We start from the raw sequence: 14,839 nt of genomic DNA on the forward strand, positions 1-14,839 counted from the left end.
TTTAATCAAATTTCAGTTAGATAAAACAATAAAACAATATTTTAATCTTTATGTCTTTGACTATTTTTGTCTTTTGAATTTGTCACAAGCTTCATTTTTAAATGAAAGTATGATCGAATCCTAAATGAGGTAGGATTCATCCTAAAAGTGAGGAACAAATTGGGGTTTTCAAAGACATAAATGATGAGAAATGATGTGAAAATATTTGTATCTGTTCATAAGAGCATTAGTACAAATTTGTACACATATACACCATCAAAATAATTCAACATTTATAAAATTGTTAAGATTAAAATAATAATAATAAGGTAAAAATAGACAGTCACAATATTCATTAATATTATGCTTTGTGAAAATTACATCACAGGTATTAATGATTTACTGAATATGAACACATTTGGATTTTCTTGTTCATGGTGATGCGTGCTGTACTTCTTCTGAACCATAAATTCATATTTCTGAACATTCTGTAGGTTTATGTGTTTGATTCAATCATATTGTGCTTGTATTTAAAATGAACTGAGATTTATAAAGATTAATGCATTTAGAAAAAAAAAAAAAAATTGTGTGTATTTTTATTTATTTATTTTTTGGTTTTATAAATCACTCGTAGAGAATTTCAGAAAGTTATATGCACGTTATTATAAATGAGGCCCCAGAACTCAAGCTCATATTTTATAATCAAATGTCACTCAGTGAATCATGAAAACACCTGCAGATGAAGGAAATTATGAATCTATTCTGTGTAGTCAGTTTCTGAAGCTCAAACACTGAAACAGATCACTATTGGTTCTCTGTGTGTTGACTCTGTGTAGTTTTACCGTATCATGAAGCTCCTGTGAGGACGCTGAACATCTGCTGATGGAGCTGCTCTATTCTGAGAGGAACACAATCACTCAAATATGAGTTTGACTGTTTGACTCTTTATTCTCTGAAATGAGTCTATTGGAGACTAATGGAGAGATGAGGTTTGTTTACACTGAGACTCTCAGCAGTCATACTGACCTTCTGAATGATTGAATCAACTGTTGATCTGTGGATGATTCATCATAAAAATCAGATGAGAGAATCAGATGAGCCAGACAATAAGTTACTGGTGAGACTTGATCATGAGTCAGTGATTCTGTTATAATAATGTGCTTGTTCAGGACTGATGTAAACTTACTCTGAATCCATAAAGACAATGGAAATCTTGGAAAAGTGTTTACATTGTGATGGCAAGTTTTGCATGAACAAGCACCACACATTTATTTTTCTTCTAGACCAGTGCTTCTCAAACCTGTCCTGGAGGACCCCCTGCCCTGCACATTTTGTATGTTTCACTAATCAGACACTTCCAATTTAGTTCTTGCAGTCTCTACTAACGAGCTGATGAGTGGAATCAGGTGTGTTAGATAAGGGAGACATACAAAAAGTGCAGGGCAGGGGGGCCTCCAGGACAGGTTTGGGAAGCACACATTTGTCACTTTTATCTCCAACACAAAACGTCACACTCACCTGAACTCTGATGTGATTCTTCTCAGGTGTTTATTCTAATTAGACTGGCCTATTTAAACCCTGACTGTTTCAGTGTGAAGTCTTGCTTGTTTCACACTCTACACTCTTGGTTTTATGTCTCTGGATTTTGTAATCTTTGGATTCTGATCTTAATCAGTCCCTGCATGCTGTTTGCTTCTCTGCCTGGTTGCCTTGTTTTTGACCATCGCCTGGTTTTGACTATTCTCTCCTTGTTTCTACTAATACATCTCTGCTTCCCAGATATATAATCTAAATAAATAGTCTCTGAAATGTTTGATATGCTGACACTCTCTCATCTGTAACACTCCAATCACCATCACAGCATTGACTCCAATGATGGTCAGAGAGAAATCAGTGACTCTGACTGACGGAGGTTTTTGTACGACTCTTTATCACTGTGTGAACACATATTTACTGTTGATCTCATGGAAACTCTGACAGTAATAATCTCCTGTATCTTCAGTCTGGACTCCACTGATGGTCAGAGTGAAATCAGTTCTGGATCCGCTGCCACTGAATCTAGAAGGAGTGTTTGACTCTCTTCGATTTGCAGATTGAATCAAGAGTTTAGGAGCTTCTCCAGGTTTCTGCTGATACCAGGCCATACAAGTATATGAACCTGCACAGGCATTGCTCACTACTGTGTTTGTTTTACAGTTTATAGTGACTGATTCACCAATCTGAACTGTTCTTACAGAGGGAGTCTGAGTCACAGTCACCTGTCCACTGAAACCTGTTAGAAAAGTAGCAGAAGTTTAAAAACAGGATCTATATGTATTGTAAATGTCAATGTTCATAATATCATAACTACAGTATGTCAGCTTAACATTAACTTGAAAACCTTACCTTGTATACATATACAGAGAGTCCAGATGAGGATGATGATGTTGTTCATTGTTGTTGTTGTGTCTTGTGTGATGATGAAGATTGTGTTCTGTTCTGCTCTCAGTCATGAAGTGTTTAAACTCACAGCACTATAAACACTCTCAGAGCACTGAAGCATGTGGCTGACGATGCAAAGAAGTGGGAAGGATTTACAACAGCTTTATTTTAAGGAGATGCTTTTACAACTGTTACATGTACTTACTCTAACAACAGCAACAACAACAACAACAACAACAACAACAACAACAGTAAATTATGCATAATTTCGAGTAATTAAACCAACACCCCAACTAAATCCCTACAGTAAGTATATAGTAATTAATATCATTCAGTATTTATTTATGTAATTACACTGCAACAACATCACCTTTAAATAAAGTATAGCATATCAAAATAAGAACTTTACACTGAATGCAGTATGACACAAAATCCTTTTTAGAATCACCCTCTTCAGAAATATTTCTCACCCATGATTCATTTATTATATTTATATTATATCATATGATATTCACGAGGGAGGACCACCATTATGTAGAATGAAGCAGCTATTTCTAAACCTCTGATTTAAGTCTTCATCTCATTACTGTACTTTACACCATTTTTGCTGCGAGTGAGTGTTTGCAAGTGAAGGGTGGGAGTAAGAAGAATAAAACACTTTATGAAACATTATAAGCAAGATGAATTACACGTTGACACAATGATAAATTGATTTCAACTTAATAAACTTAAAACAAGATTGCACAGTTAATATAGATTAATGTCAAATATCAATATTACTTAAGTGGTGAGTCAGTGTCATTTTGCCTTGTGAGACAGAAATACAATTTTACATTTTAAAAAAGATTTTGTGTGAAGGAGTTTTTACATTTGAAAAAAAAAGAGAGATGTTTCTACTATCAGTGTGTTGAAGTGTTTCTCTCTCTGCTGGAGTTTGTGTAAGTTTGATATAAATCTACTGGGATTAAAGCAGTAAATATCTTAATATGTTTTGTTTCATTTGTGAGGTTTCATTGAAATGTATGTAGTGTTTGTGTTTTCTCTGTGTTTGTGAATGTGTTGTGTTTGTCTCCTGCAGCTGGTCCCACAGTGAAGCCCTCAGTGTCTCTGCTGCCGCCCTCTTCTCTGCAGATCTCTGGAGACTCAGCCGCACTGCTCTGCCTGCTCAGCTCTTACTCTCCACAGGGGGCGCTGGTGAGCTGGACACTGGACGGCTCAGAGGTCACCGAGGGGGTTGTGACCAGCGCAGAGAGCGAGCAGGACGGCCGCTACAGCCGCAGTAGTGTTCTGACCCTCAGCAAAGCAAGCTGGGAAGCGGGAGAGCTGTACGTCTGCAGAGTAACACATGATGGAGCTCCTCATGAGGCCTTGTTCCACAAGAGTCGCTGTTAGTCGCTCGCAGTGCTGATGTTTCTCCAGTGAGCGCTGCTCTCTCCTGAAGATGAGCGTATCTGAGTGTCCTGTGTCAGGCAGGATTCACATGAGTCTAGTGCTGCAGCTGTAGTCGTTTACAACTCAATACTGAAAGAGAGCTCTAGTGTCAAAGCACTGGCTGATCTTTCAATCTGCTGTGTTTGCTGCAAACATTCAATAAAGCTTCTCAACAAACTCCATTTGTGTCTGACAACATCATTCAACTAACACATGAAGATGCATGTAGTGTTTGTCCAGGTGCTTTTCAGAAGCTCGATCAGTAGCAGTAAATCTAGTCAAATAAATCTCTTGGGGTTTGAAACATGGTCTCTGGAGACAGAGCTGCTCTATTCTGAGAGGATCACAATCACTCCACCCTGACAATGCAAATGAGATTTTCAGCCCACACTCCCAGAGTCACTGTTTGATTGGTTACATGATCTGAACTGAAACACACCAGTTTCACTTCTGCTGTAGTCCAGCAGCATACAGACAAACTCATTATTACATTCATAGGCAACTATATAATATATATATATATATATATATATATATATATGAAAACGTCATCAAAATCATAAAAATCCATGATGCTTAATCAATAATTAGTCGTTCTGACACTATTTGACTTTAAGATATTGTTTAGATAACCACACTCACCTTTCAGAGGCAGGAATCAAACAGTGTTGTGACAAGTCAGTTCCCTTTCAGTCGGTCACTCTCGACGCCACGTCGGTGACCGACGAAAATGGGATATCGCTTCGATAGACCAATCTACTTCGAGTGTAAACTAAACGAGCCAATGCACATTGGCATGCAATTATTGCATCCAGCTGCCGCTGATCACAGCGTGAGTATAATAAGGCAGCAGGTGCAATGCATACCAGCTTTTCGCTTCGGAGCCGAGCGTTAGTATCGTTCTGCTCAACTGTGTCTGCTGTAAACTACGAGTTCAGCACGCTCTCGGAAGCTTCTTGTGTTGGCGAGACGGCGCTTCAGCGGTGGTCGTTCCAGCGTCGAGTGGATTGCACACTTCAGGCTGCACTACCCCCTGTCGTGTTGCAAGCGGCCAATTCCCCTGTGCGCCTCAGCACTAAAAGAGCATTTCCTAAAGAGCAAATTTTCTCTAAAAGAGCTTCATGGGTGCGTCTTTATAAAGACGACGGATCGTCCTTATAAGGATGCCGTTTCACCCGTGCGTTTCTGGGTGCGGTCGTTACCTGGCAACGGGTGATAGTCACGATTTCTGCCTCACGTGTCTGGGCAAACACGCTGAGGTAGCTTTCGTGGATGAGTCATCTTCTCTCTGCGGGAAGATGATCATCTCGGAGCTGCGAACCAGGCTCTGCTTCCTTCAAAAAAGGGGGCGGAGTCCCGTTGCCGCTGCCGCGCGATTTGGGGCTCGTTCTGGCGGCCGACAGACGAAAACCATTTCCAGCAGTAGCACGGGCGGTTTGAGGATTATAGTGGTGGCAAACCCCGCAGGGAACCAACCCTCCGGGGACCATCACTCCTCTTGCATCTCCGATCCAGAGGAGTAACCCACGGAACGCGCTGGGCCCTCTTCAAAGAGCGTACCAGTGGTATCCAGTGGGCCTCCCCCTGACCAGATGTCGATCTCAGCATCGGAGGGAGAGCTGTCAGATGAAGACTCAGCTGTGCTGCTGCCCTCTGGGACAGTGGCGGAGCCTGAATTGGATCTGGAGATGACAGCTATGCTTTCCCGGGCCGCCGAGAGGGTAGGGCTCGAGTGGAAATCTCCACCGCGTCCCGAGCCCTCGAGGCAGGATGATTGGTTTCTCAAGGTGGCGCGCGCTGGTTTTCAGCGCCCCACCCTGGTGCCTTTCTTCCCGGAAGTGCATGACGAGCTCACCAGGTCGTGGATGGCACCTTTTTACTGCCAGAAACTGGCTGGTGGGCTCCTCCTCCCTCACCACCCTCGATGGCAGTGCAGCGAAGGGGTATTCGGTGATTCCCCCGGTGGAGCGGGCGGTAGCGACGCAAGCGTGTCCTAAGACTGCCTCCTGCTGGCGGGGAGACCCGGTGCTTCCTTCCCGGGCCTATAGGCATTCGTCTGGTCTAACCGGCGGTGCCTATATGGCTTGCGGGGAAGCTGCTTCTGCCTTACACGCTGTGGCGTTACTGCAGGTGCACCAGGCCAAGGCACTGAAGGACCTGCACGAGGGTGGTTACGATCCAGAAGTTCTGAAAACTCAGAACCGCCACTGGCCTCGCGCTCCGAGCGACGAAGGTCACCGTGCATTCTCTGGGTCGTGCGATGTCCACGCTTGTGGTCCAGGAGCGCCATCTCTGGCTGAGTCTGGTTGAAATGATGGGACGCCGACAAAGATCAGTTCCTTAATGCCTGTGTCCCAGACCGGCCTCTTCGGTGACGTGGTCGAGAACCTGGCCCAGCAGTTCTTGGCTGCATGGGAGCAGACTGAGGCGGTCCAACCTTCTGCCCGGCGGGCAGCTGCTGCCTCCACCCGTCCGCCGGTTGCAACGCCCCAGCCTGCTCGTCGCCGAGGGCGGCCCCCTGCCACCACCCGCTCCCGCGCCACATCCGCAGCAGCCTCCAGCAAGTGGCGCCGTAGAGCTGGGCTCAGGCAGGCCGCCCCACCCGTCCTGGCCCCCGTCAAACCTGGCGGTGAGCGGAAGAGCAAGAGGCCCCGGGACGGGTGGCCCAGAGAGAGGTAGCCGCTTTCTGGGGGATGGTGAAAGCACCTCTCCCTCCCCTGGAGGAGGGCCAGGGGAGAATCTGGAAATCTCGACGAGAGAGCGGTTTTCTCTGTCTCTGGGTCCCAGGAGGGCACGGAGAGTTGCGGACGGCCAAACACCGGACCTCACTCATCCTCCTCCTTCGCCAGATGGCAGCAGCGGGCGGTTCGAGAGCGTCAACAAAGGCCCTACTCACGCACCCCTCTGCCAACCCGTGGAACCAGGTGAGCCCGGCACCCCACACTCGCACCACACTCAGGCCTGCTCACAAGCCGCCCGAGATGGGTCCCTGTGTTCCACCTCGCTGCCCCACTGCGGGTACGGCTGTGGCTCCGCTGGTCCCACTTGTACGGTTTCTAAGCGCCTGGTCAGCGCTACCCAGCCCGTCTCGCTGGCTCCTGCGGACAATCAGCCTCGGCTATCCGATTCAGTTCGCCCGGCGTCCCCCCAAGCTCAGCGGTATCCGCTTCACTACAGTGAAAGCGTCCGATGCCCCTGTTCTGCGGGAAGAGATCGCAGTCTTACTGGCGAAAGACGCGATAGAGCCGGTCCCTCCAGCCGATATGAGGACGGGGTTTTACAGCCCTTACATCATTGTGCCCAAGAAAGGCGGTGGGTTACGACCGATCTTGGATCTGTGAATTATGAACCGGGCCCTTCATTGGCTACCGTTCAAGATGTTGACGCAGAAACGCATATTCGGGTGCGTCCGTCCCCGAGATTGGTAGCAGCGATCGACCTGAAGGACGCGTACTTTCATGTGTCGATCCTTCCGCGCCACAGACCTTTTCTGCGGTTTGCGTTCGAAGGACGGGCATATCAGTACAAGGTCCTGCCCTTCGGGCTGTCCCTGTCTCCCCGTGTCTTCACGAAAGTCACGGAGGCGGCTCTTGTTCCCCTCAGAGAGCAGGGTGTTCGTATTCTCAACTACCTAGACGATTGGCTGATACTAGCACAATCTTGGGATCAGTTGTGCGAACACAGGGACCTGGTGCTCCGGCACCTCAGCCTGTTGGGCCTTCGGGTCAACTGGGAAAAGAGCAAACTCTTGCCAACGCAGAGGATCTCTTTTCTCAGTATGGAGTTGGATTCGGTCGAACAGACAGCACGCCTCACAGAGGAACGTGCGCGGTCGGTGCTAGCCTGCTTGAATACATTAAAGAGCAGGACAGCGGTCCCACTGAAACTCTTTCAGAGGCTCCTGGGGCATATGGCGGCCGCAGCGGCACTTACACCGCTTGGCCTGTTACATATGAGACCGCTCCAGCACTGGCTTTATGGCCGAGTCCCGAGGTGGGCTTGGAAGCGCAGCACTCACCGGGTCCAAGTTACACCGGCCCTGTCGCCAAACCCTCACCCCGTGGTCAGATCTTGCGTTTCTCAGGGCAGGGGTGCCCCTAGAGCAGAGCTCCAGGCATGCTGTGGTTTACACGGATGCCTCCACCACCGGCTGGGGGGCCACGTACAACGGGCATGCAGCCTCATGGGTTTGGACGGGCCCGCAGCTGCAGTGGCACATCAATTGCCTAGAGTTGTTAGCAGTGCACCTTGCCTTGAACCATCTCAAAGGTCACTTACGAGGCAAGCATGTGCTGGTCCGAACGGACAACACAGCGACCGTTTGCGTACATCAACCGACACGGTGGTCTGCGCTCCCGTCGCATGTCACAACTCGCCCGCCACCTCCTCCTTTGGAGTCAGAAGGTTCTGAGGTCTCTTCGTGCCATTCACATTCCAGGCCTGCTCAACCGTACAGCCGACGAGCTGTCTCGAGCAATGCTCCCAGGAGAATGGCAACTCCATCCCCTGACGGTCCAGCTGATTTGGAGACGGTTCGGAGCCGCTCAGGTAGACCTGTTTGCTTCTCCAGAGACCGCTCACTGCCAGTTGTTCTACTCCCTGACCGAGAGAACTCTCGGCAGGGATGCACTGGCACACAGCTGGCCGCGGGGCCTACGCAAGTATGCGTTTCCCCCAGTGAGCCTTCTTGCACAGACACTGTGCAAAGTCCGGGAGGACGAGGAGCAAGTCTTGCTAGTGGTGCCGTATTGGCCCACTCGGACCTGGTTCCCCGAACTAGTGCTCCTCGCGACAGCCCCTCCTTGGCCGATTCCTCTGAGGAAGGATCTACTGACTCAGAGACGGGGCACCATTTGGCACCCGCGTCCAGACCTTTGGAAACTCCATGTCTGGTCCCTGGACGGGACGCGGAGGTTCTAGGTGACCTGCCCCAGGAGGTAGTGAACACCATCACTTCGGCAAGAGCACCGTCTACGAGACACGCTTACGCCTTGAAGTGGAACCTGTTCGTCGAGTGGTGTTCTTCTCGCCGAGAAGACCCCCGAAGATGCCCGATTGCGGTTGTGCTTTCCTTTCTGCAGCAAGGGCTGGAGCGAAGGCTGTCTCCCTCCACCCTCAAAGTCCAGGTTGCGCTATTGCTGCGTACCATGACCCCGTGAATGGGAAGTCTTTAGGTAAGCATGACCTCGTCATCAGGTTCCTTAGAGGGGCCAGGAGGTTAAATCCTTCCCGGCCCCCCTCCATACCCTCTTGGGACCTGACTCTGGTGCTGAAATCACTACAGCAGGGCCCATTCGAGCCTTTGCATTCAGTCGAGCCAAAGTTTCTTTCATTGAAAACTCTGCTCCTGCTTGCACTGGCCTCCATCAAGAGGGTAGGGGACCTGCATGCATTTTCGGTCGACGATTCGTGCCTAGAGTTTGGGCCGGCTGACTCCCAGGTAATCCTGAGGCCCCGGCCCGGCTACGTGCCCAAGGTTCCCACTACACCCTTCAAGGACCAAGTGGTGAACCTGCAAGCGCTGCCCCTGGAGGAGGCAGACCCAGCCCTAGCTTTGCTCTGTCCCGTCCGAGCATTGAGATGCTACGTAGACCGGACACAAAGCTTCAGGACCTCAGACCATCTCTTTGTCTGTTACGGAGGCCGGCAGAAGGGGAATGCCGTCTCTAAGCAGAGGATGGCCCGCTGGATTGTGGATGCCATAGCCCTGGCTTATCAGGCACAGGGTGTGCCCTGCCCGTTCAGGTTGCGAGCACTCAAGAAGTGTTGCATCCTCCTGGGCGCTGGCTCGTGGCGCCTCGCTGACAGATATTTGTAGAGCTGCGGGCTGGGCGACCCCCAACACCTTCACTAGATTCTATAGCCTTCGTGTAGAGCCGGTATCCTCCTGTGTTCTCACCTCAAACGGGTAGTGACACCGAGAGGCCCCGGTTAGTGTCGGCTTGCTAAAAAACCGCTCCAGAGTGTCCGTACTGTAGACCCTGTTGAGATCCTCCATCACCCTAGGCAGCTGGACGCGGCGGAACGTCCGGCGCCAGGCCTTCATGATGAATCCGTGAGAACCATGGAAGGCTGGGTTCCATATTGAGACCCTAAGCGGTACTCGTATGCGTATAGTCCACGGTATAGCCTTAGAGCCCGTGTTTCCCCGGCAGACTTCTGCCTTTCCAGGAGGGTTTGAATCACCTCAAATTTCTCCATATACACCCTAAACGGATGCTATATGTGTATTTGCTCCCGAGACCTCCTTCGGGAAGGATGGAGCCTCCGCAGCGTCCCTGTTCCAAGTGGAACGAGTACGTTTTCCCAGTGTTATCCAGTCTCACCCAGTGAGGTAGTGCTTTGACAATGGTGAGTGGAGCTACTTGTTCCGAGCCCCGGCCTACACCTAATAGGGGCGCAGGCGGCTCGCACAGGGCACTAGAAGGGGCAGCACCCATGGCGCTTTGGTAGGGATCCCATTTTCGTCGGTCACCGACGTGGCGTCGAGAGTGACCGACTGAAAGGAAAGTCTCGGTTACGTATGGTAACCCCTCGTTCCCTGAAGGAGGGAACGGAGATGCCACGTCCCGTCGCCATGGTTGCTGTACCACCGCTGAGCCGCCGGGTGTCCGGCTCTGCTCCTCAGCGAAAACCTGGTATGCATTGCACCTGCTGCCTTATTATACTCACGCTGTGATCAGCGGCAGCTGGATGCAATAATTGCATGCCAATGTGCATTGGCTCGTTTAGTTTACACTCGAAGTAGATTGGTCTATCGAAGCGATATCCCATTTTCGGGTAAAAAACAAACAAACAAAAAAACATAAGGGTTGAAAACAAGTAAAAAGAAAAATATAAAGAAAAAATTTCTCCCTCTAATTAAAAAAACAAACAAACAAAAAAACATAAGGGTTGAAAACAAGTAGATAGTAAAATTTCATGGAGAAATCTATCCAAGTGTCAAGTCAAACAGTCGACATGCCATAAACACTGACATTAATAGCTAGAAAAAATAAAATAATAATGGACACTTTGCAGATGCAAACGGGTAATTCTTCTTCTTTTCTTTTCTTTTTTTTTTAAGTAACATTAACTTTTGGCTGCATTTCACATTATTTATTACTTATCAGAGCAGATATGTTGAAACCTGAGATTCAGGATGAAGTACATTTGCATTTAGTATTTACTGTAGATGTTTGTTTTAACTGTAGATAGAGACAGACATGTTCACAAGTCTTTTATCTGAAGTTGAGTCAGAAGTCTGTTGAAATGTGACTCGAGTCTGAGTTACAAACTTGAGTACCTATCTCTCTTTAGAAATAGAAGATTGATTTTAATGATATTGTATTATGTGTTTGTTCACTGATCAGTGTTGTGTGTGATTGTGTTGTAGAGCAGCTGCAGTGTCTCTCAGCTGTATCAGTGCAGTCACTGTGACTCTGACTGACGGAGGTTTTTGTACGACTCTTTATCACTGTGTGAACACACAGCTACCACTAGGACAGTGTACACTCATACAGTAATAATCTCCTGTATCTTCAGTCTGGACTCTACTGATGGTCAGAGAGAAATCAGTGCCAGATCCACTGCCACTGAATCTAGAAGGAGTTCCTGACTGGAGTCTGTTTATGTAATAAATGAGGAGTTTAGGAGCTTCTCCAGGTTTCTGCTGATACCAAGACACACAGCTACCACAGTTAGAAAGTGTCTGACTGGTTTTACAGCTGATTGTAACAGTTTCTCCTTGTTTGATTGATTTTATCGCTGGATTCTGAGTCACTGTCACTTGTCCCCAGATCTCTGAAATAAGACATTTTAGTTGTTTAGTGAACATTTTGATAAAATATTATTATTATAATATATCATACCAGTCACACAGTATATGAAAAGTTTTTGTATAGTTTGTAATTTATTATAAGATATTTACCCTGAATGCCGAGCGTCAGAGTCACGATGAGGATGATGATGTTGTTCATTGTTGTTGTTGTGTCTTGTGTGATGATGAAGATTGTGTTCTGTTCTGCTCTCAGTCATGAAGTGTTAAACTCACAGCACTATAAACACTCTCATGCAAAGTGTCTCTGTATGTAAATGCTCTTCATACACATACACGTAAACCAGTTTGACACAAGTCTAAAAACTGAGTTGATATTCCTATTTATCTCTTATAATAAATTATTTTGTGTGTTAGTCTCATAAAATTATTGCACTCTTGTGTTTGGCTGTCAATGTTTCAGTATTCTTTTGTGAATTTAAGAGTTAAATGTTCATATTTTGAGGTGTTTAATGATGGTCTGGTGGTTTTCTTCGGAGATTTATTAGATTCATATTAATCTTTTTTTTTATTACTTTGTTTTAACTGAACAGAGGTCCAAAATGGAAACATTAGCACGGTATACTAAATACATAAAAGTGAAGCAACTCTAGTTACAGATAAGTATTCCTGATACATAGATTAGAGGAGTTCCAGACAGATCACAGTGGTAACATCCGATGAGTAAATTAAGAGTTACAATTATGTAATGAAGTATAAGACCCAGTATATATATATCACATTCCAAAATATTCTAATACAGGCTTCCATATTTCCTAATTTTTTTTTACTTGTCGTTATTGATAAATCGTAACTTCTCAATATGAATAATGTTCACTAGCTCACTTTGCAGCACATCGAATGTTGGAACAATATCCAGTTTCCACCTCTGAAGAATCAGCCTTTTTGCAAGAACCATAAATAAAGAAATACCCTGTTTTTCAAATTTACTGAAAGAAGGTACTGAAATCACCCCAAAAATGGCAATCATCGGATCTGGAGCTATCTCTTTTTCATACACTTTTGAAAGTAGGTCGAAAATATCAGTCCAGTACTTGTGAAGGTTGCAACATGTCCATAGTGAATGTAGAAGTGTACCTTCTGCAACCTTGCATTTATTACATACCGGTGATACTTCAGGGAAATCCCCCCTTTTCTTTAGATTTTAATAAGTGTTGTTTTTTAATTCTTGCCACTTTATAATTCCATAAAAACTGAATAATTATCTTGTCTAGCTGTTTAAAATAGGATTGTGGTATACATGAAGGGATAGATTGAAGGTGGAGGTATCTTGGTAGACTCACCATCTTTACCACATTAATTTTACCCACCATTGAAATTGGCAAAGTTTTCCAGAAATCAATATTATTTTTTAATTGACTGATTCTCTTTTGCCAATTGACTCTAAGTAAATCTCTTGGATTTTTAGTTATTATGACACCTAGATAAATAAATGAGTTTTCTGCTATCTTGAATGGGGTTGGATCTTACATACTGTTTACAGGCTTTGGGCGTAATAGTCATCATTTCACTTTTTTCCCAATTAACAGTAAAACCTGATATATTCCCGAATCTTGTAATTGAAGTGAGGAGATGTGGAACAGACTTACAGGGATTCTTTGTAAACAACAGTATATCGTCTGCGTAAAGTGAAATATGTTGTGGGAGGCCACCTAACGTAATAGGTTGGATATTTGCCTGTTACCGAATGTATGCAGCCAATGGCTCTATCACAACTGCAAAGAGAAATGGGGACAGTGGACATCCTTGTCTCGTCCCTCTATAGATTGAAAAAGGAGCCGAGATATTATGATTAGTCACTACTGAGGCTTTTGGACAGCAATATATAGTTTTTATCCAATCTCTAAAAACATGGCCAAAACCAAATTTGTTTAGGGCCGACATCATATATGTCCATTCCACTCGGTCGAATGCCCTTTGTGCATCCAGTGAAATAACTGCAGCTTCTTCTTTATGGTTTGAATATAAAACATTACATAGGCGACGCAAATTAAAAAACATATGTCTACCTGGCATAAAGCCTGTCTGATCTGGATGTATAATATCGCAAATGTGCTTCTTCAATCTATTTGCAAGGATTTTCCCAATTATTTTTGTTTCAGTATGTAGTAAAGAAATCAGTCTGTATGATGACACTTGTAGTCCGTCTCGATCTGGTTTAGGTATAACAGCAAAATGGGCATCATACATAGATGCAGGGAAACGGCCAACTTCCTGTGAATGTCTAAACATGCGTACCAACAATGGCAGAATAACCTTGCTGAATCTTTTGTAAAATTCTATGCTGAATCCATCAGGGCCGGGGGCCTTGTTGTTGGGAAATTCTTTAATTGCGTTTTCCACCTCTTCAATACTTATATCCGCATCTAATGTCTTTAAAGCTTCATCACTTAATTTTGGCAAATGTATTCCTTCCAAAAAACTATCAATATTTTTCTGGTCAGACTTGTCTTTGGAGGTATATACCTCAGCATAAAACATCACAAAATTTAGATTTATTTCATTTGGATTAGTTATTGTTTTCCCATCTTTGCTCTTAATTTGATATATGGCTCTAGACGCTTGATTTTGTCTAAGTTGCCGTCCTAGAAGATTTTGGGGCTTATCTCCTAATTCATAGTATCTTTGTTTAACTTTACATAACAATTTTAGTACACTGCCAGATAATAAAGAATTGTATTCATATTTCAATGCAATAATTTCTTTCAATAATTCAGTATTTGGGCAATTTTTGTGTAAACTTTCTAATTTGGTAAGAGTATTTTCTAATTTAGTCATTTTCATCCTAACTTTCTTCCTCTGAGCTATCTCAAATGCTATTATTTCCCCTCTAACAACAGCCTTCAATGCCTCCCATAAATTTGAATCATGCACATCACCGTTATCATTAATTTCTATAAATTGCTCAATCTTTTTCCCCAGATTTTTATTAAATTCTCCATCCTTTAAAAGTGTATTATTTAACTTCCCACCTAAATTCTCTTCTTAAATTATCCAATCTAAAATCAACTGACTGGGGGGCATGATCTGATATAATAATATTATGATATTGTGACTTGCATACATTCGGCACCAGATTTGAATCCAGCAGAAAAAAAATCAATGCGTGAGTATGACTTGTGCACGTGAGAGTAAAAGGAAAAATCTCTACCTGAAGGATTAAGAATCCCTCATATATCGACAATCTGTGCT

General features: G+C 45.1%; 1 pseudogene and 2 gene segments (V, D, J or C); 1 reads left to right on the plus strand and 2 right to left on the minus strand.

Annotated features, from left to right (window-relative positions):
* Positions 1 to 14,839, minus strand: part of LOC109089733 — a 300,753-nt gene that overhangs the window by 97,358 nt on the left and 188,556 nt on the right.
* The window catches only part of LOC109056326, a 134,023-nt pseudogene that overhangs the window by 73,605 nt on the left and 45,579 nt on the right, over positions 1 to 14,839 (plus strand).
* Positions 11,265 to 11,927, minus strand: LOC122142350. The segment is given in 2 exon segments: positions 11,265 to 11,613; positions 11,741 to 11,927. Coding segments are annotated over 2 exon segments (378 nt in total).

This window comes from Cyprinus carpio, chromosome B25 (assembly GCF_018340385.1).
Source record: "Cyprinus carpio isolate SPL01 chromosome B25, ASM1834038v1, whole genome shotgun sequence".
Taxonomy (NCBI): Eukaryota; Metazoa; Chordata; class Actinopteri; order Cypriniformes; family Cyprinidae; genus Cyprinus; species Cyprinus carpio.